The sequence below is a fragment of the Embiotoca jacksoni genome, unplaced genomic scaffold (genome assembly GCF_022577435.1).
Source record: "Embiotoca jacksoni isolate LCO1_2020_lvr unplaced genomic scaffold, fEmbJac1.0.p SCAF_100, whole genome shotgun sequence".
Taxonomy (NCBI): Eukaryota; Metazoa; Chordata; class Actinopteri; family Embiotocidae; genus Embiotoca; species Embiotoca jacksoni.
In genome coordinates, this window is record NW_027185231.1 from 6,603 (window position 1) to 27,272 (window position 20,670).

The 20,670-nt window shown below is 43.3% G+C and overlaps 2 protein-coding genes and 1 long non-coding RNA gene across 4 annotated transcripts; 1 reads left to right on the forward strand and 2 right to left on the reverse strand.

Moving 5' to 3' along the window:
* Window positions 1–1,115: 1,115 nt before the first annotated feature.
* LOC138212647 (uncharacterized) lies at window positions 1,116–2,907 on the reverse strand. 2 transcript variants are annotated; one of them, XR_011179479.1, is made up of 4 exons: window positions 2,774–2,907; window positions 2,091–2,143; window positions 1,669–1,780; window positions 1,116–1,488 (listed from the first exon to the last, which is right to left on the reverse strand). It is a non-coding gene; the product is annotated as an uncharacterized lncRNA (long non-coding RNA). The 2 variants fall into 2 exon arrangements; XR_011179478.1 differs by having other exon boundaries at window positions 1,669–1,785.
* A 1,968-nt stretch (window positions 2,908–4,875) lies between these two features.
* On the reverse strand, window positions 4,876–8,028 carry LOC138212705 (probable pancreatic secretory proteinase inhibitor). The gene is made up of 4 exons (XM_069173207.1): window positions 7,828–8,028; window positions 6,951–6,982; window positions 5,464–5,576; window positions 4,876–5,166 (listed from the first exon to the last, which is right to left on the reverse strand). The coding sequence occupies exons 1-4, from the start codon at window positions 7,877–7,879 to the stop codon at window positions 5,121–5,123; spliced, it is 243 nt and encodes an 80-aa protein (XP_069029308.1). The 5' UTR covers window positions 7,880–8,028; the 3' UTR covers window positions 4,876–5,120.
* Window positions 8,029–10,215: 2,187 nt separating this feature from the next.
* On the forward strand, window positions 10,216–20,500 carry polr2b (RNA polymerase II subunit B). The gene is made up of 25 exons (XM_069173194.1): window positions 10,216–10,319; window positions 10,912–10,984; window positions 11,257–11,407; window positions 11,908–12,020; window positions 12,122–12,341; window positions 12,506–12,664; window positions 12,746–12,910; window positions 13,018–13,214; window positions 13,423–13,542; window positions 13,819–14,005; window positions 14,297–14,440; window positions 14,574–14,713; window positions 14,804–14,915; window positions 15,208–15,362; window positions 15,484–15,682; window positions 15,805–15,973; window positions 16,196–16,292; window positions 16,382–16,476; window positions 16,596–16,846; window positions 16,958–17,047; window positions 17,404–17,511; window positions 18,186–18,299; window positions 19,221–19,381; window positions 19,493–19,688; window positions 20,285–20,500. Exons 1-25 carry the CDS (start codon window positions 10,301–10,303, stop codon window positions 20,372–20,374), a joined length of 3,525 nt encoding a protein of 1,174 aa, XP_069029295.1. The 5' UTR covers window positions 10,216–10,300; the 3' UTR covers window positions 20,375–20,500.
* The last annotated feature ends 170 nt before the right edge of the window (window positions 20,501–20,670 follow it).

Here is a 20,670-nt window from a genome sequence, read left to right on the forward strand (position 1 = left end):
TCCCCTCAGTTTAGAACATGCAGTTGCCTGGAGACTATTTACAAAACAAAAGACTAATATGTTAAAAAGAATAGTTGATTTTATTTGGTCTCAAGAGCTAAAAGACAAAGTTCATCTTTTTATTTCTTCACTAATAAAACCATGTTCTTTAACAAATCTTTTAAAACAAAGGGAGCCGAACTAAATCACCACCAAACCAAGGCAGGCCTCAGCTTGAGCTCAGGTGTGCAGGAAAGAGGCCCAGGTGAGCTTCCTGCCTCAATAAATAGACAATCCTTGTCAGGAGTCCAGTTTCCCTGTTTTGCCCCCGATCTCCTCTCCTCCTGTGTCCCCAGTCCCCTGTCTGCTTGTTCTGTGTCCTCCATGTCCTCCTAAGCTGTTTGTTTAACCCTTTCTTAGCTGTGTAATGAGCTGGGACTTTATACCAATCTACAAAGGTGTGTTTATTACAGCACAAACAGCTAGCGTTACAATCACTAACTTTAGTTCCCCTGTTTAGTACAGCAGCTGTTGGCAGCACTCCTACATTTAAACTACATGGATCACACTTTACTTTAATGTGTGGAGAAACATTTAAATAACAAGCACTTGGTTTTAATCTCTTCAGGAACAATGACCATGTGGCTGAACTGACTAACCTCAGAGGAGGAGGAGCAGCGTTTCTCCAGCAGGTGATCGGTCTCAGCAGCTGGATGGAAGTTCATGTGAAGGATCCTCTTATTTTAATGTGTTTACCTAACAAAACTATTTCAATCTTATTTCTTCACTAAACTGGCGTGTGTGTGAACATTGCTAATATTCCCAGCAGCCTCTTTATTTTTCAGTCTACCGCTTGCTTGTTAATAGAAGAAGAGCAGAAGGAGACGAAGCTCACAGCTGCTGAATCCTGTCAGAGCAGCCCAGGAGGAAACTTCAAGAAAATCTGCAGAGACACTTGTTCACCTGGAAATAAACCTATTAAAACAAATACAGTAGTGTCCTGATATGAAATATGTACTGAAGCTATGTGATAATAATCACACTGAATATTAAATTTCACCCTCCCCTCCCTTCCCCCTGAAGCAGAGAGATGCAGGAACAAAAGTGATTTCAAATTTAATTTATTTACCATCAAATCACAGCAGACATCTGCCTCCACAGGTTGGGGGGGGGGGGCAGCAGAGAGAAAAGGACAAATAGAAATAAAAGACATCAACTGTCAGTGGGGCCGACAATCACAGCAGAGAAATGGAGTAACAGGACGGGACATCTGAAAAGAAAGAACAAAACTATTAGAGAGGAAACTGAAAAGATGATGTCTCCAGTGTTGGTTGTCTCTGTCCTGGAAACATCAAAAATAAACTTTAATAGAAAACCTTGCAGGGTTAACTTTAAATACTTACATAGTCCACAGCTTTGCCTCTTTTCAGCTTACCTCCTGTTGGGTTTTAAACCAAAACGTTGTCCATCTTTACCTGCATGTCTGTTTAACTTCCATCTGGAGATATCCTGAGGAATAAAGAACAAATGACCAAAAGACCAAACTATGATTCACTCAGTAGTTATTCACAACTCTTCTGAGGTTTTAATCACTGAAACCTGTAATTCATTGTGATTCTTGTTTGGAAGATCATTTAAAGAGACACTGCAGTATTAAGATAATGTGAAAATCAAAATGAATAAACTTACCCGTTAATTCATTCCTTTTTCTAAAGTCCAGCAGGTTCTCACTTCTTTTGAGACTGTCTAACTAATCGGTCACATTGAACCCTCGATCTTTGACCTCTGTCCCAAAGCCCATCTTCACTGTCAGAAAATGCAGAAGAATGAAGTGAAATAAACATTTTTCCTTCAATCTTCACCAAAAAACTTATGCAAGAAGGGCCCACCTCGGTGTGGTTATAATCCCTTATCCTAACCCCAACTCTTCAGCTGTATTAAACCAACTACAGTACAAAATTGCCACAAAATTAACAAACTCTAAATAATAAAATGTAGACAAATGAAATAAATAAATGTCTCGGGTCCAGTCTGTGACTGTCAGTTAGTGCATTAATCGCTGAGCTCCGTTACTGTCCGAGCAGCCCGTGGTTAGTCACCATCCAGCTCACCGGAATATCTTCTCTGCAGCTGGATGTTCTTCTTTAGCAGCCGGACTATAAACCTATAAACAGATCACACATTCATGAACAACTACATCCACACAGCTCTCATTCAGCTGCTGCACTTAGCGTTGCTAAAATAACCTGTGGTTCAATCACACTGTTCATCATCTGTTGTACAACTCATTACTTCTTGAAGCTCACGTTCAGACCTGAATTCATAGAAAAGTGTTAACTTTAAAGTTATTGGTCTTCACAACCAGAAATGACCTTGATTTATGGTGTTAGACAACACTCATCAATCTGATATCTTTTCACACAAAACACAAAATAATTTCAGCAGTGAATTAAGCTCCGTGAGGAAAACTCAAACAAGTGAATAAAACTAACAAAATAAACAATTATAAAGCTAAGCTTTCGTTAAATCTCTCCTCTACAGAAACATGTCTTCACAGGAACAGCACGTGACCTTTACACGTGACCTTTACACGCGTTCATAGTTCACGAGCACAGAGCCACGTTTCCTTCACGCGCCATGCTAACACTATTAGCATTGGTCTATGACATTTAACATTGCAAAGGTTAGCATAGCTGCTACTGGATTTTTTTTTTTTTTTTTTTTTTTTTTTTCCGCTCGTGTCAGTCGATGTATTCTGCTGTCATCAACTTCTGACTGAATTTCTCCGACTCACCGTGGATCGAAATGAATGGCTGTATGCTCTGACAGGATAACAAGGTTGAATCTTAGCCTCTGTGTTTGGTTTAAGCCGTCGAAGCAGGAGATAAGGCTGCACGTGAAAGGCCACAGGTCAGCCGCTGAGTGACAGGCCCGAGGTCAGCTTACGAGGAAGGTGGAGACCCGCCTACTAGGCAGGTTGCACCACAACAGATCATTTCATTGGCCCATCACGGCGTCAATCAAAGAACATCGTATTAACCCTTTCCATGCCAGCTATCGCTTTTTAAGTATGGGCTACATACAGTGAAGGAAATAATTATTTGATCTCTTGGCGAATTTGTAAGTTTGCCCACTAACAAAGAAATGAACGGTCTATAATTGTAATGGAGGTTTATTTTAACAGTGAGAGACAGAATATATATTTTTTTAAATCCTGAAAATCACATAATATAAAAGTTATAAATTGATTTGCATTTGAATGTGTGAAATAACTATTTGATCCCCTACTAACCAGCAAGAATTATGGCTCCCACAGACCGGTTAAATTAGTCCTCCCGCTTTAAGAAAGTAATCGGAATCTCAACTCGTTACCTGTATAAAAGACACCTGTCTCCAGAATCAATCAATTAGATTATAACCTCTCCACCATGGGCAAGACCAAAGAGCTGTCTCAGGACGTCAGGGACAAGATCGTAGACCTGCATAAGGCTGGATTGGGCTACAAGACCATGGGCAAGCAGCTCGGTGAGAAAGAGACAACTGATGGTGCGATTATTCGGAAATGGCAGAAATACAAAATGACCATCAATCGCCCTCAGCCTGGGGCTCCACGCAAGATCTGGCCTCGTGGGGTAGCAATGATCATGAGGAAGGTGAGGGATCAGCCCAGAACTACACGGAGGAACTTGTTCATGATCTCCAGACTGCTGGGACCACAGTCACCATGGAAACCATCGGTAACACACGACACCGTCATGGATTAAGATCCTGCAGCGCTGCGAGGTCCCCCGGCTGAAGAAGACACATGGACAGACCCGTCTGAAGTTTACCATCGAACACCTGAAGGATTCAGAGAAGGCTTGGAGGAGGTGATGTGGTAGAGGAGACCAACATCCAGCTCTTTGACATCAACTGGACTCGCCGTGTTTGGAGGAAGAGAAACGCTGACTAGAACCCAAGAACACTGTCCCCGCTGTCCCCACCGTCCAACATGGAGGTGGAGACATTCTGCTTTGGGGGTGTTTCTCTGCTGAGGGGACAGGACGAGTTCACCGCATCGAGGGGAGGACGGACGGGGCCGCGTACCGGGACATCTTGGGGGATGACCTCCTTCCCTCAGCCGGGACACTGAAGACGGGTCGTGGACGGTCTTCAGCACCACAATGACCCAAAACATACGGCGAGGCAACAAAAGAGCGGCTCAAGAAGAAGCACATGAAGGTCATGGAGAGGTCGAGCCGGTATCCGGACCTTCATCCCAGAGAACATCTGTGGAGGGAGCTGAAGCTTCCTGTTGCTGAGCAACAGCCTGGAAACCTGAAGGATTTGGAGAATCTGCAAAGAGGAGTGAACAACATCCCTCCTGAGATGTTCAAACCTGGAGACCAACTACCACAAACGTCTGACCTCTGACCTCGCCAACAACGCTTTCTGCACCAAGTACTGAGTCATGTTCTGCTACGGGATCAAATACTTATTTCACATAATCAGATGCAAATCAATTTATAACTTTTATTTGATGTGATTTTCTGGATTTTTTTTGGGGGGGAGGGGGGGAAATATTCTGTCTCACTGTTAAAATAAACCTCCATTACAATTATACTCCGCCCACAATCCTAAACCTAACTCCGCCCACAAATCTAACTCATGAACAAAACCCTGCCCACAAGCCTAACTCCGCCCACAACCCTAACCCTAACCAAAAAAAAATCCATTCATCTATCCCTAGGGGTGCCAAACATGGCACACAGGATGGCGGGGACCAGGTCAGCATACACACCAAATTTGGTTACCCTCCCATTTATGGTTCGCGACTCAGGAAGATCTAACAAAATCTTAAACCTGAGCACTTTTTACATGAATACCAAAGAGCAAATGTTGCCAGGACACCAGACATAGGACTAAAGAAAATCTTTATTGCTGAAAAGTGAAAACTGTTTTTACAGAAATATTAATGCAAAAAAACAAAATGTTTGTGTTATGAGAACATGTGGATGCAGTCATGTTTATATGTTTGTGCCTGTTACATGCTAACATGTTAACAGCTAAACGCTACATTCAGACAAAGATACAAGTATAAAGATCACTGGTTAGATAGGAGTAGAATGATGTCATCAATTAGGGTTATGATGATGTCATCCTCAGCAGCGTCCGTCCTTCACAATCAAAATGTCAGCGTTTCTCTCCCTGAACAGAGAAAATCAAACATTCATCATTGAATCCACCAATAAGAGCTGTTTCTGCCTGTGAACATTTCTAAAGTTCAACAAACTTCATGATAACATTAATTAATTAAACAACAGTCAGTCTGCAGAGAGAATATTGTAGAAAAACAAAGCAACAGTTTGACATGATGATAAGTTGACAGAACATCGGGAGGTAAAAAACAAAGTCATGTGACTTCAGTTGTTCAGATGAAACTACTAGAGAGCTTTTATCAGACGGTTAGAAGAGAAACACGTTTGGTGATCAGTGTGGACTCACAGTCTGTGGACGCACAGAGAACATTCGTTTGGGTACGTGATGCCATCGCTGCCACACACCGGAGAGTAGTTCAGAGGACACGCCTGAGTCACGCTTGTCCCAACACAAGAGGGCTGCAGCATAAACACGTGAAAGACAAAAACACAACTGAACACGTGAACAGCCGGAGATATACAGTACGTGCTTTAAACTACGCGTTCGCAAACACCCTGCATCTGTTTGGATCGTTGATGTAATATACAGATGACTTGTAGGGGGACTATGGACAGAATATACCGAGTGGGCGGAGCCGATGGCGTTTTGTCCCCCTGTGACCTCAGAATCAGCAAAGTAGTGACTGCTGCCGTGTTCATTGTTTACATCAGGTACAGCCAGATGTTCTGATGATATCCTTGTGTGTGTGCGCCCTCTGGTGGAGTCGTCCAGTAAAACACACAGAGCAGGTGTGTGAACGACAACGTTAACACCGACGCGTGGTTTCAAAGCAGGTTTATCTCCTGCCTTCATCCTCTTCTCTCACATGTAACATGTCAAACACAAACTGTCGCCCAACACGGGTCACTGGGTCAGCATGGTTCAGGTGAGGACCAGGTGACGTAGTGATGAAACCCAGTATTATGGGGACCATCTACCTGTTCAGGTTAGTTGGATGTGGTGCAGCAACTGGTGTGAATTTCCGTGTCCTCCTCTCATGTTTAAAACTTTAAAACACAGCAGCTGTTTTCAGATCAAACTGTCGATGTTCTTTTCCAAAAAAAATTAACAGTTCAATGATGTGAAACACGTTTTTTTTAGTGTCTAAAATCTCATTTTAGTCTGGTGATGATTTCATCTTTATCCTCTTTAACTTCTCTGAAAAACACAAATCAAACAGCTTCATCGCTGCAGCCTCTTCCTCTGTCTCATTAAAACTGTACTGACAGATTTCAGCTGCAGGGATCAGAGTCCAGACCTCATCAGTGCTGTTCACATGTTTCAGGTGATTGGACCTTATTGATCCCTTTGAGGTCATCGTGGTTTTATATTTCTGAGCCTGAGTGTGTTCAGAGAGCTACACCATCTTTATAAACCGACCAGGCTAAGAAATCAAACCATTAAAACTTATTAACAATAAATATTTTTAACTTTGATCATTTTTACCTTATTTTCATCTGTTTATAGTTTTTTGTCATTTGTCGTGGCTTTTTTTTTTTCTAGAAGTTGTCTTTGTAGTTTGTTGCTACAAGTGAAACAAACTACACTTTTGAGAAGTCTGTAAATAAATATTCATGATTAAAAGAATATTCTCGTGTACAGATGAACTGTGTAACTTTAAAAAACACTACAGAAAAGTTTGTTTATTTACATCATAATGTCACAGTCAAAAGGCCTATTAAAGTCCAAAAGATTAATATTTCTTTAGGTTTTAGATATTTATAATTTGGTTTAAGATTCTAAAAGGTGTTCTGTTACAAACAAAGAGGCTGTGATGTGTTTGTGTTTCTTACCTTCCTGTAGAGCCTGGACTCATCCTCAGCATCTGAAAAAAACAGAAATGACTTGAGAACCCTGGAAAATGTATTAAAGATTTATTTTCTATGATGAGGGGAACTGAAACAGAAGAGCTGCTGCAACACTGTAAAGCTGTTTATACTCTGTTAATAAACTGTTTATACGTTGTTAATACACTGTTTATACTCTGTTTTTACTCTGTTTATGCACAACATTGTTTATACTGTTTATATAGTTTTTAAACTATGTTTATGCTCTGTTTATACACTGTTTATATACTGTTTAAACTATGTTTATGCTCTGTTTATACACTGTTTATATACTGTTTATATTATTTTTATACAATGTTTATATGCTGTTTATACTGTGGTTATACTATGTTTATATACTGTTTATATACTGTTTATATGCTGTTTATACTATGTTTATATACTGTTTATATACTGTTTATATGCTGTTTATACTATGTTTATATACTGTTTATATACTGTTTATACTATGTTTATACAATGTTTATACTATGTTTATACAATGTTTATACTATGTTTATACACTGTTTATATTCTTTTTACTGTGTTTATACAATATTTATATACTGTTTATACTATGTTTATGCACTGTTTATATACTGTTTATACTATGTTTATACTATGTTTATACACTGTTTATATACTGTTTATACTGTTTATACTCTGTTTATACACTGCTTATACTCTGTTTATAAAACTGCATGCATACTACATGCAACAGTACATACTGTTTAAAGATAGTTGGAGTACATACTCAAAGGAACAAGAAAAAGTATTTCATTGAGAGCACAAATATCTTTATACAGTAAATACTTTTTGTACACCTGATCTTTTCCAGTCTTACCTGCATGGAAGAAAACAGCCGCAAAGATGAACAGAAGAGTCCAAACAAACATCCTGCATGAACCTCAGCAATCTAAAATACTTAAAGTGTCTGAGAGGAAGTTGAATATTTTATTTCCTGTTGTTTGATTGGCTGCTTGTTTCTGGGTGCAGGTCCTCTGTGGTTGTGATCCTGACTTGGCGTGCTGTTGTCATATTGAGGGCCGGCGCTGTGTTGTTGTCTGAAACCATGTGAGCTTCTGTTGTCGTGACGCTGCTGCTGGACTTTGTTCAGGCTTTAATCCGGGGATCAACATTCTGTCTGCGGACAAATGTTGCTGACGGAGCAAAAACAGGAAGACAGACATCGAGTGAGTCCAACACAAGAGCAGAAAAACAAGCTGGTCAGTCACGTGTCGACACAGCAGTACTCTCACAAAACATATATTCAACACAGAAACTGAAAACAAGTCATTGTTTGCACGAACACACTTTCTACACAACACAGCAGCAGACATTCAGAAGTATGTTGATATGTATCAAACTTTACACATGGTGATGCTGAATAATTTAAAGTCTTCACTGATTTAAAAAATGACTACAGGTGACTTAAATCGGGAATAATAATTTAAGCTTTCCAGATTTAATTTTTTTCAAAAGCTCTAACAGACATCTGTGTTGTAACTGTTTGTTCTTCACATATCTCCACAATCAATCGTCTCTCTGAATCAAATTCGCTGGCGTGTTGTGGAACTGAGTTGTGTGATTTCAGGATTGTTATTGACCAAAGTAAAACTAATCCTGCAGTAACACACTGCAACGTTACAGCAAACAGACTAATCTGACGGGAGGACCAGGAGACATGAGAGAACGTTATCAGCGGTTTTGATCTTTGCTACATTAATAACTCAATTATAAAATGTTGGTGAACACAAACAATGTTTCAGCTCTGTGTTCTCCTAAAGTTCTGTGTGTTCTCATAATGTTCTGTGTTCTCCTAAAGTTCTGTGTTCTCATAAAGTTCTGTGTTCTCCTGAAGTTCTGTGTTCTCCTAGAGTTCTGTATGTTCTCCTAAAGTTCTGTGTGTTCTCCTGAAGTTCTGTGTTCTCCTAAAGTTCTGTGTTCTCCTGAAGTTCTGTGTTCTCCTAGAGTTCTGTATGTTCTCCTAAAGTTCTGTGTGTTCTCCTAAAGTTCTGTGTTCTCATAAAGTTCTGTGTTCTCCTTAAGTTTTGTGTGTGCTTATTTTGAACGGACACGTCACTAGTTTAATTTAATGGTGCTCACTTCAGCAATGATTAATAATGGTGATAATAGTGATAATAATAACCAATGCTGCCATGTAGCTTCGTTACACTGTGTGTCCAGCAGGGGGCGCTCAGGACACACGCCTGTGAATTATTTTATCCTTTAAAGTGTTTTGTAACACTTTGTTTTTAAAAAGTGCTTTTGACTTTAAGTGTATTGTTATTAATTGTAATTTACCATCAGTTCTTCAGAATAAAAGCACCCCTTCGTTTCACCAAGACAAAGCTTTTAGTGTGAAGCAGCAGCAGCAGGAAATGCTCAAGTTTAAACTCAACAACTCATCACAGGAGAACATTCAATATTCAGATTAAATTCTTTGATTTTATTCCAGGTGTTTTTACAGTTTCTTCTTCTGTATCCAGTGTTACGACCGGCTTGAAAGTCTCAACATAAGGAGGGACACGAGACCAGTTTAGAAGCAAAATCAAAGGTGATACTTTATTACATAAAACGAAACACATGTAATGTGAGAATCCAACCGAATACCAGGGTCTGATGCCAGGAAGGTGAGTGAGAGCTAGGGCAGAGCAAGGAGGCACTTATATAGGCCAAACCCACACCTCCATCCAGGTGACCTCAGTCACTCATCAGGCAGCTGCACCTACAATTCAAAGACATAGAATACACACATGTGCACACACACACATAAGCACAAACATTCACAGCAGGACATAGAATTACACGTAACACCAGATTGTTTACTTCATTTCCCTGTAAATCACTGTTTACTGCTGCAGTAACAATATTAACTTGCAGGTGTCACTGTTTCATTTAATGTCTTCAATTTTTCGTCATAATGTTTCATCTGATTAAAAACTATTATTCTGTTACCATCAGTAAACCAGAGTTAACTGGCTCATAACCAGTTTCATGATCTCACTTATTATCAGGATGATTGATGTCAGACTGAGATCAGCTATCTTCATAACGTGGAAACACGTCATAGAGTGTTTAAATGAACGTATATATCTGTACTACGGCCGCTGTTACTGAAACAGCAGCTACACGTAACAGCTGCAGTGTCGTGGTGCGAACTGAGAGGGCAGCACTGCAGCACACTGCATACTGAATCACTAACGAACAAGAAAACACCGGAAGAGACTAATATTTTCCGGGGCGCGATTTTCATCACAACGCAGAGTCTCGGCGTTTCAGTTTGTTGTATTTTGTACCTTTTGTGGAGGTAAAACATGTACGACCAGGACGAAGGTGAGCTGCTAGAGACTTTACTAACACACACGCTGGTTCTCTTTATTCACACGTTAACTCGTCATCTGACAATAACCCAGTGTTGGCTAACAGTTAGCAGCTAATGTTAGCGGCTCCTCTGAAAACAGATCAGAAAACACAAGTTAACACGTGTTAACTAACCCTAACTAACCCTAACATGTGCGAACACACAAGCTGCTGGGAGCTGACGTCAGCCTGCACTCACACACGTGCTAACAACAGCTAATACTAATGGCGCTGTGCTTTGTTTTAACTAACAAAGCTAGTCAGGCTAATCAGTGGATGGGAAGTAGAGACACAACGTGTACACACACACACACACAATACACACACACACACACACACACACAATACACACACATACACAATACACACACACGATACACACACAATACACACAAACACACAATACACACACACACACAGACAATACACACAATACACACACACACACAATACACACATAGTACACTTAATACACACACAGTACACAGTACACACATCAGAGCTAAGCAGATGGTGTGTATTGATCTGTAGTAGCCTGTATTCATCTTTTGTGTGTGTTTGTCAGATAATCAGTACGATGAAGATGATGATGAAATCACTCCAGATCTGTGGCAGGAAGCGTGCTGGATCGTCATCAGGTAAACTCACCTGGTTCTTACCTGAGCGGTGAAAACTTCTAGTCATCAATAATGTAGATAAGTACCTCAGTACTGTAGTACTTCATTGTATTTATACTTACTCTTCATCAGACATTCTTTTAATCAACACGTTTTTGTGTTTTGTGTATTTTATGTTATTTTAGTTTCATCTTTCTTGTGTTGGATTTTACTTTGTGTTGACACCTGCTTCAAAACTAATCTCTTCCTCTCCTGACGCTCTTATTTTGACAAGCCTTTTTCTTGTCCTCAAGCTCTTATTTTGACGAGAAGGGTCTGGTGCGGCAGCAGCTGGATTCGTTTGATGAGTTCATCCAGATGTCTGTTCAGAGGATTGTGGAGGATGCTCCACCTATCGACCTGCAGGCTGAAGCCCAGCACACCTCAGGGGAGGTGGAGGAGCCGGTGAGCCACAAGTCCAGGAGGGGGCAGGGTTAGTGTGTGTGGGGGCGGGGTTAATGGGGGTGGGGGCGGGGTTAGTGGTAAAAAAAAAAAGCAAAAAAAAAAAAAAAAAGCTGGAAATTCTGTTTGGCAAAAAATTAGCAGATTTATAAAACCTGTGTGTGACGTTCCCTTTCACGCAGGTCTGCCACACGCCCCGCACACATTAACCTCATAGGGTCATGAGTGTAAATCAGCTGTAGAAAACGACACTGAGCTCTGAGGTGGAGGAGAGAAAGCTCACAGTTTGGTCACCCCGGCAGAGGGGTCCCAGTTCAGGTGCGCTCAGTCAGGTCAGCTCACTCAGGTGCGCTCGGTCAGGCGCTTTTGTTCTTCATCTGTTTTGTGCTTACAAACCTCAACGTTCACACCAGTCAGACGTTTGGTGCGTCTGCAGTGGTTATAAATGAGGCTCACATTATTTATAACAGTGATGTTACTGTGACCTCTGCTTTCTCTGTCAGCCTCGTTACCTGTTGAAGTTTGAGCAGATCTACCTGTCCAAGCCCACTCACTGGGAGAGAGATGGAGCTCCTTCTCCCATGATGCCCAATGAAGCACGACTACGAAACCTCACGTAGGTCTCACCTGGTCTCACCTGGTCTCACCTGGTCTCACCTGGTCTCACCTGGTCTCACCTGGTCTCACCTGTCCTGTGTTAATCTGTTCCTACCCCAGGTACTCTGCCCCCCTTTATGTTGACATCACAAAGACCATCATAAAAGAGGGGGAGGACCAGCTACAGACTCAACACCAGAAGACCTTTATTGGGAAAATTCCCATAATGCTTCGCTCCACCTACTGTCTGCTGAGCGGTCTGACAGACCGAGACCTGTGTGAGCTTAACGAGTGTCCGCTGGATCCCGGAGGTTATTTCATCATCAACGGCTCCGAGAAGGTACGCTGTGACATCGTCCAGACTCTGTACGATGCTAAGCTAACCGTCTTCATGCTACGCTGAGGTGTACCGTGGAACACGTCTGAACATCGAAGAGAAAAAAACAGTGCACTGCTCCTTTAAATGCTCAGGTCACCAAAATAAAAGCCTGGTGTGTTTTTCAGGTGCTCATCGCTCAGGAAAAGATGGCCACCAACACGGTGTACGTCTTCGCCAAGAAGGACTCCAAGTACGCCTACACCGCTGAGTGCCGGTCCTGTTTGGAGAACTCGTCTCGGCCCACCAGCACTATCTGGGTCAGCATGATGGCCAGGGGAGGACAGGTGAGTCCAGATGTTCACCTGGTATGGCGTCTCGTCATACGACAGGTGTGACTGATCGGTTATTGATCGGTTGTCTTTCAGGGAGTGAAAAAGAGTGCGATCGGTCAGAGGATCGTGTCCACGCTGCCCTACATCCGACAGGAAGTTCCCATCATCATCGTGTTCCGAGCGCTGGGCTTCGTGTCGGACCGAGACATCCTGGAGCACATCATCTACGACTTTGATGACCCCGAGATGATGGAGATGGTCGGTCCGATTATCGGTTATTGATCGGTTATTGGTTGTCGCTTCATTGTGAACAGGTCTGTATACTCGCTCCAGTGATGTCATCAGTGATGTCACCGCGTTTCCAGGTAAAGCCGTCTCTGGACGAAGCGTTTGTGATCCAGGAGCAGAACGTGGCGCTGAACTTCATCGGCTCCAGAGGAGCGAAACCCGGAGTGACGAAGGAGCGACGGATCAAATATGCCAAAGAAGTTCTGCAGAAAGAAATGCTGCCGCACGTCGGAGTCAGTGACTTCTGTGAGACCAAGAAGGCGTACTTCTTAGGGTGAGTCACACCTGGGGGACATCTGAGTCACACCTTTACAGGGCTGTGCAGGTCTCTCAGGTTTCTTTAATTTAAAGTTAGTCACGACATCGGTATCAAAGAACGTATCGTTCAGGAACCAACGTCCGAGTCACGACATCGGAACGATAATCAAACATGTTGATGGACATGTGTGTCTTACAGTGTGTCCTTCTGTGTGTGTTTTCAGGTACATGGTCCACAGGTTGCTGCTCGCCGCTCTGGGCAGACGTGAGCTGGACGACAGAGATCACTATGGCAACAAGAGGCTGGACCTGGCTGGGCCACTGTTGGCCTTCCTGTTTCGAGGGTGAAGTTTCTTTCACTGATTTTATCTTCTGTGTTTTATTTTAAATACTGATAGGAAATTGATTGAGTGATTGATTACAGTAATTAGTGTACATTCATGGAGCATGATTCAGTTCACTGTGGATCAATATATTGTCTTGATACAGATGTTTATCTCCTGATAAATGAAGGTTGTCTGATGCTCAATGACAAGTGTTGTTTTTATTTTCATTTTCATTTGTTGTTTTCATTATAATGAAGATGAAATGGCATGACACCTGTCGTCTCTGTCGTTCAGGATGTTTAAGAACCTGCTGAAGGAGATCAGGATTTACGCTCAGAAGTTCATCGACCGAGGAAAAGACTTCAACCTGGAGCTCGCCATCAAAACTCGAATCATCTCAGACGGACTTAAGTACTCGCTGGCCACCGGGAACTGGGGTGACGTCAAGAAGGCTCATCAGGCCCGAGCCGGAGTGTCCCAGGTGAGCTCACCTGTCTGTGGCTGTCTGTCATTAAATACTATAATAAGTACAGTCATTAAATACAGTCACAATAGGGTTAGTTTATTATTTTCACGTTACATGAAACACCACATAGAGGTTTTGCCTGAAACAGGAGGTTCCCATGAAGCAGGAGGGTCATGAATGAAAGTTGTGTGAAGGCCGGCTGTCACACAGCGGTTCTATCACCTGTGATCTGCTCTGACCCACGCGCGTTTTCACATCAGTCTTTGTCACATAGGTTCTCAGTCGGTTTGGTGTTTCTGCTCGTAGGTGTTGAACCGTCTGACCTTCGCGTCCACACTGTCTCACCTCCGCCGAGTCAACTCTCCGATCGGCAGAGATGGAAAACTGGCGAAGCCCCGACAGCTGCACAACACGCTGTGGGGGATGGTGTGCCCTGCTGAGACGCCCGAGGTAACCACTGCAGGACCCCAAGTGTCAGAAACAGTTGGAACCAGTCTGACGGTGGACAGTTGAAAGAACAGCTCCTCTGGGCCTGACTGACTGGAACCAGCAGCCGTAGTGACGAGTGTGTTGATTGTTGCAGGGTCACGCTGTGGGCCTGGTGAAGAACCTGGCCCTGATGGCCTACATCTCTGTGGGATCACAGCCATCCCCCATCCTGGAGTTTCTGGAGGAGTGGAGTATGGAGAACCTGGAGGAGATCTCGCCTGCTGCCATCGCTGAGTCAGTCACTGCACTTCATGTTGTACAGTGTGATAAACATGGACTTATGTACAGGTGTGTAACGTGTGTATCCTGCTTTACATGTTTCAGTGCCACTAAAATCTTTGTGAACGGCTGCTGGGTTGGAATCCACAAAGATCCGGAGCAGCTGATGAACACGCTGAGGAAACTTCGCAGACAGATGGACATTATCGTGTCTGAGGTACCAACGCTGATCTCCAGGACACCGGTCCACAGAAACACTGCTGTCAATGCTCACAGACACACAAAGAGCACGAGAAGGTCTAAATTTTAACCAATGCTCAGATTTCATTTGGACCAGCTGAAGCAGTGCTGCTGTCACTATAGCAACAGGAGCAGATGAAAACTCAGGGATCAATTTCTGGTGTAATTATCAGAACCACACTGTGTTGGATCTGTACAACTTCTGAACCATCACCAGGCGTGTTCTCAAAAACACATGAGTATGTTCATGCTGCTTCTGCGTGTTTCAGGTGTCGATGATCAGAGACATTCGAGAACGTGAAATCAGGATTTACACCGACGCCGGACGAATCTGCAGACCGCTGCTGATCGTAGAGAAACAGAAGCTGCTGCTGAAGAGACGACACATCGACCAGCTGAAGGAGAGAGAATACAACAACTACAGGTGAGAGTACAACAACTACAGGTTGGAGTACAACAACTACAGGTGAGAGTACAACAACTACAGGTGTTCCAGGGTCTGTTGAAGTATTGATGTTTGTTTGTTTGTTTGTTTTGATGGTCAGCTGGCAGGACCTGGTGGCGAGCGGCGTGGTGGAGTACATCGACACTCTGGAGGAGGAGACGGTCATGCTCGCAATGACCCCTGACGACCTCCAGGAAAAGGGTGTGGCCTACTGCTCCACCTACACTCATTGTGAAATCCACCCGTCCATGATCCTTGGAGTCTGCGCTTCCATCATCCCCTTCCCTGACCACAACCAGGTACAAACAAACATTTTCCTTCCTTGACTCCATCATACCAAGAGAAGCAGCTGTGTTTGAACAATAAAACGATGATGAAGATCTTCATGGTCTTCCTCACTAACATGTTGGTTTGTTTTCAGTCTCCCAGGAACACGTATCAGTCCGCCATGGGCAAACAGGCCATGGGCGTCTACATCACCAACTTCCATGTGCGAATGGACACACTGGCTCACGTGTTGTACTACCCTCAGAAACCGCTAGTCACCACCCGATCCATGGAGTACCTGCGCTTCAGAGAGCTGCCTGCAGGTAACACACACCTGTATACACAACACACAGGTGTGTTGCTGTGATGCTCCTCAGGTGTTCAGAAAAATAAAATGATGGCTGGAGGTCAGACTCGGTGGACCTGGACCTGTGTATAAATACAGAAAGGCTGTCTGGAGCTTGCCAGCCTTTTTGCCCTCCTGCTCTGATTGGCAGACAGAGCTCTTCTTTGTCTCGAACTGACACCTGATTCATACTTTGTAGGTATCAATTCAATCGTGGCGATCGCCTCGTACACGGGATACAACCAGGAGGACTCGGTGATCATGAACAGGTCGGCTGTGGATCGAGGCTTCTTCAGGTGCGTCACTGCTACACCTGCATCAGTTAATGATGTAACCTGAATATCTCTGTCGGCGTCCATCTTTAAGCCTTGTGTCTGCCCTGCAGGTCTGTTTTCTATCGATCCTACAAAGAGCAGGAGTCGAAGAAAGGTTTTGATCAGGAGGAGATCTTTGAGAAGCCGACACGTGAAACCTGTCAGGGTGAGAAACTTTGAAACAGGAGCTGACCTCTTTAATCACCTGTCAATCAATCACATCAGGTGAGAGGAGGGTGGAAAAACTAATGTCACAGACTAAGCTGAAATTATATTCCTCCTCAGGTATGAGACACGCCATCTACGATAAACTGGATGATGACGGACTCATCGCACCTGGTGTCCGTGTGTCCGGTGAGGACGTCATCATCGGGAAGACGGTGACGCTGCCGGAGAACGACGATGAGCTGGACAGCACCAACCGGCGCTACACCAAGAGAGACTGCAGCACCTTCCTGAGGACCAGCGAGACCGGCATCGTGGACCAGGTCATGGTGACCCTGAACCAGGAGGGCTACAAGTTCTGCAAGATCAGGGTGAGGGGGCACAGCAAAACCTGAGATTGTGCCTGAGACTGTATCTGTTGGACCTGTTGTATCTGAGACAATAGTTTGTTTGTTTTTTGATGAACTTCCTGTTTCCTGCAGGTTCGTTCAGTTCGGATTCCTCAGATCGGAGATAAATTCGCCAGCCGACACGGACAGAAAGGAACGTGTGGGATTCAGTACAGACAAGAGGTAAACAGGAAGTCAGCAGGTAGGAGGTAAACAGGAAGTCAGCGGGTAGGAGGTAAACAGGAAGTCAGCGGGTAGGAGGTAAACAGAATATATGTATGTTGTTTCTGAGGACAGGTAAAGCTGCCTCAGGTTCAGGTGTGTCTGCAGGTGTTTCATCAGCTGAACAGCAACAGGTGATGATGTGACAGTTTTCAGACATGTTTATTGGGGTGTTGTTGTGTTTACTCACTGCACCCACTTGAGGTCAGAGTTTTACTAAAGTCGACTTCAGACTGTCGACATGTGATCACATGCTTTTAATCTGAACTTCAGTTTCACTGTGGCTTATTTTATGTGTAATGTGTTTTATTTTGAAGGACATGCCATTTACCTGTGAAGGAATCACACCTGACATCATCATCAACCCTCACGCCATCCCGTCCAGAATGACAGTCGGCCATCTGATCGAGTGTCTGCAGGGCAAGGTAATGACCAATAACATGATTGGAAGGGATCAAAAACACGTTGATCAATCGCCATGTAAGCTGACTGATGGTGTACCTAAAAATGAACATATCGATTATAAACATGATTCATGTCAGGAAACAGCATCCAAAGTAAAAGCTGAAACAATGAAAGGTTTTATTTTGATAGGGTGTTGGCCAGAGCTACGAAGCAGGTTCAACGTATCAGGATCTCTCTCTGTTATCAGGCTTAAATAAACCAAACAGACGAGATCACATGAAGCTCGTCTTCAACTCCATCAACCGACCAGGTTTCTCAATCCAGCTCTGAGCACGCACACAAAAAAATGGGTGGGATCAACAGCCTATGACCAATCACAAACATGCACGGGTGTCCTGTCTCACTCCTCAGAGGACTGCCTCACTGTCTCACTCCATCATCTTTGGTAAAGACATTTTCCAGAGAACTGATTGGTCAGTGGGCGGAGCTTTTATACGTTTTGATTACCTGGAGCAGGTTAGCTCTGCAGCATGAGTTACCATGGCGAAGTATCTTTGTAAGACTTGAACCAGCTTCGTAGTCGTGGAAAAACCCGAAGTTAAACCTGAAGTTATAGTGGTAACCACAGATGGTGCTTCAGAGTCCAGGCTTCAGTGTTTTGATTGGCTGATAGTTTTATATTTTCCCGTTTCAGGTTTCTGCTAACAAAGGTGAGATCGGTGACGCCACGCCGTTTAACGACGCCGTCAACGTGCAGAAAGTGTCGAACCTGCTGTCAGAGTACGGATACCACCTGAGAGGAAATGAGGTCAGAGTGAGGTCAAGCCGGTTACTTCCTGTTATACTGATATCACCATGTGTTCTCTTGCTCGTGTGTGACAGCAGTGGTTCAGTTCTTCCTCCTCATTCCTTGGGGTTAGGGTTAGTTAAACTTGGTTTAGAGTTAACTGAACTTAGTTTAGGATTCATTAAACTTGGGTTAGTGTAAGTTAAACCAGGGTTAAGGTTATTTAAATCTGGTTTATGATTTGTTAAACTTAGGTTAGGGTTAGTTAAACTGGGGTTAGGGTTAATTATATTTGTGTTAGGATTAGTTAAACTTGGTTTAGAGTTAACTAAAGTTGGTTTAGGATTCGTTAAACTTGGTTTAGGGTTAGTAAAAACTTGGTTTAGGGTTAGTTAAATTTGCATTAGGATTAGTTAAACTTGGTTTAGGATTTGTTAAATTTGGTTTAGCGTTAGTTAAACTGGGGTTAGGGTTAGTTAAATTTGGGTTAGGGTTTGTTAAACTTGGTTTAGAGTTAACTAAACTTGGTTAAGGATTCTTTAAAGTTGGGTTAGGGTTAGTTCAATTTGGCACACGTGTGTGAAGAAGTTTAGATTAAGTTCTGATGTGGAAAAAAGGCTCGGTAAAGTTTTATGTGAATTTGCCGTCAGTGCGTTTCATCGTGACGTGGTTGGCAGGTCTGTGTGTGTGTGTGCAGTTGTACATATGTTACACAGGTCACGGTTCGGCTTCAGGACCTTTGGAGCGTCTCAGAAGGAAAAACTTTGTTAAAGGTTGTTTTGTCCATTTTGTGTTTTGTTGTTGTTTCCTGCTTTGTGCTATAATCTGCAGCTGCCCCAGTGCATGGTGGGACACGCTCTGAACAGGTGCTGTCCTGATCAACACGTCTGTTGGTCACTCATGTAGGGTTGGAGTTGATATGGATTATTGATCTGTTATCAGGTTTTGTATAATGGCTTCACCGGGAGGAAGCTGACCTCTCAGATCTTCGTCGGCCCGACGTACTATCAGCGCCTGAAGCACATGGTGGACGACAAGATCCACTCGAGGGCCCGGGGCCCCGTCCAGATCCTCAACAGGCAGCCCATGGAGGGACGATCACGGTGAGTGGTACACCTGTCCACCTGTCCGCACCTACAGTGAGACACTCCGCTGTCTCGCAGGAGGACTGGATCTCACCTGTCTGTCTACTGCCCCTGCCTGTCTGTCCTCAGAGATGGCGGTCTGCGGTTCGGTGAGATGGAGCGTGACTGTCAGATCGCTCACGGAGCAGCTCAGTTCCTCAGAGAACGTCTGTTCGAGGCATCCGATCCATACCAGGTTCACGTGTGTAACCTGTGTGGACTCATGGCCATCGCCAACACACGCACGCACACGTATGAATGTCGAGGCTGCCGCAACAAAACTCAGGTAAACAAGATAAACAACCAATCACAATTAGACTCAAGTAAACAAGATAAACAACCAATCACAACTAGACTCGGTTAAACATGATCAATAACCAATCACAACTAGACTCGGTTAAACATCAATAACCAATCACAACTAGACTCGGTTAAACATGATCAATAACCAATCACAACTAGACTCGGTTAAACATGATCAATAACCAATCACAACTAGACTCGGGTAAACATGATCAATAACCAATCACAACAAGATTCAGGTAAACATGATCAATAACCAATCACAACTAGACTCGGGTAAACATGATCAATAACCAATCACAACAAGATTCAGGTAAACATGATCAATAACCAATCACAACTAGACTCGGGTAAACATGATCAATCACAACAAGATTCAGGTAAGAATGATCAATAACTGATCAGTCGTATTATCTTTTGTTTGTTGCTCATCATTGTTTGTCTTGTTTGTTGGTTCATCTTTTGTTTTTTTGTTCATCTTGTGTGTTCATTTTGTTTGTTTATCTTGTTTGTTTGTTTTTTAATCTTTTTTGTTTATGTTGCTTGTTGGTTCATCTTGTTTGTTTGTGTTGTGTTCAGATCTCTCTTGTCCGGATGCCGTACGCCTGTAAGCTTCTGTTCCAGGAGTTGATGTCGATGAGCATCGCTCCTCGTATGATGACTTCGTAGCCAATGGGACGCCTCCTTGTGGACTCCAATGTGACATCATCAACAGGAAGTGAAAGTAGTTCAGTCTGATGTTTTTTAGTTTCTCACTTTGATTTTGTACAAGTAAATAAATCCGTTTTCATCTGAGTCAAGTGCTTCTGTTCAGCAGTCATCATTGGTTTATACACAAACATCACATGACACTCCTGATGGGAGGCTGTGGTTCAGTTGGTAGAGTGGGTTGCACACTAATCGGAAGGTTGGTGGTTCAATCCCAGCTCCTCCTGTCCACATGCCTAAGTGTCCTTGAGCAAGAC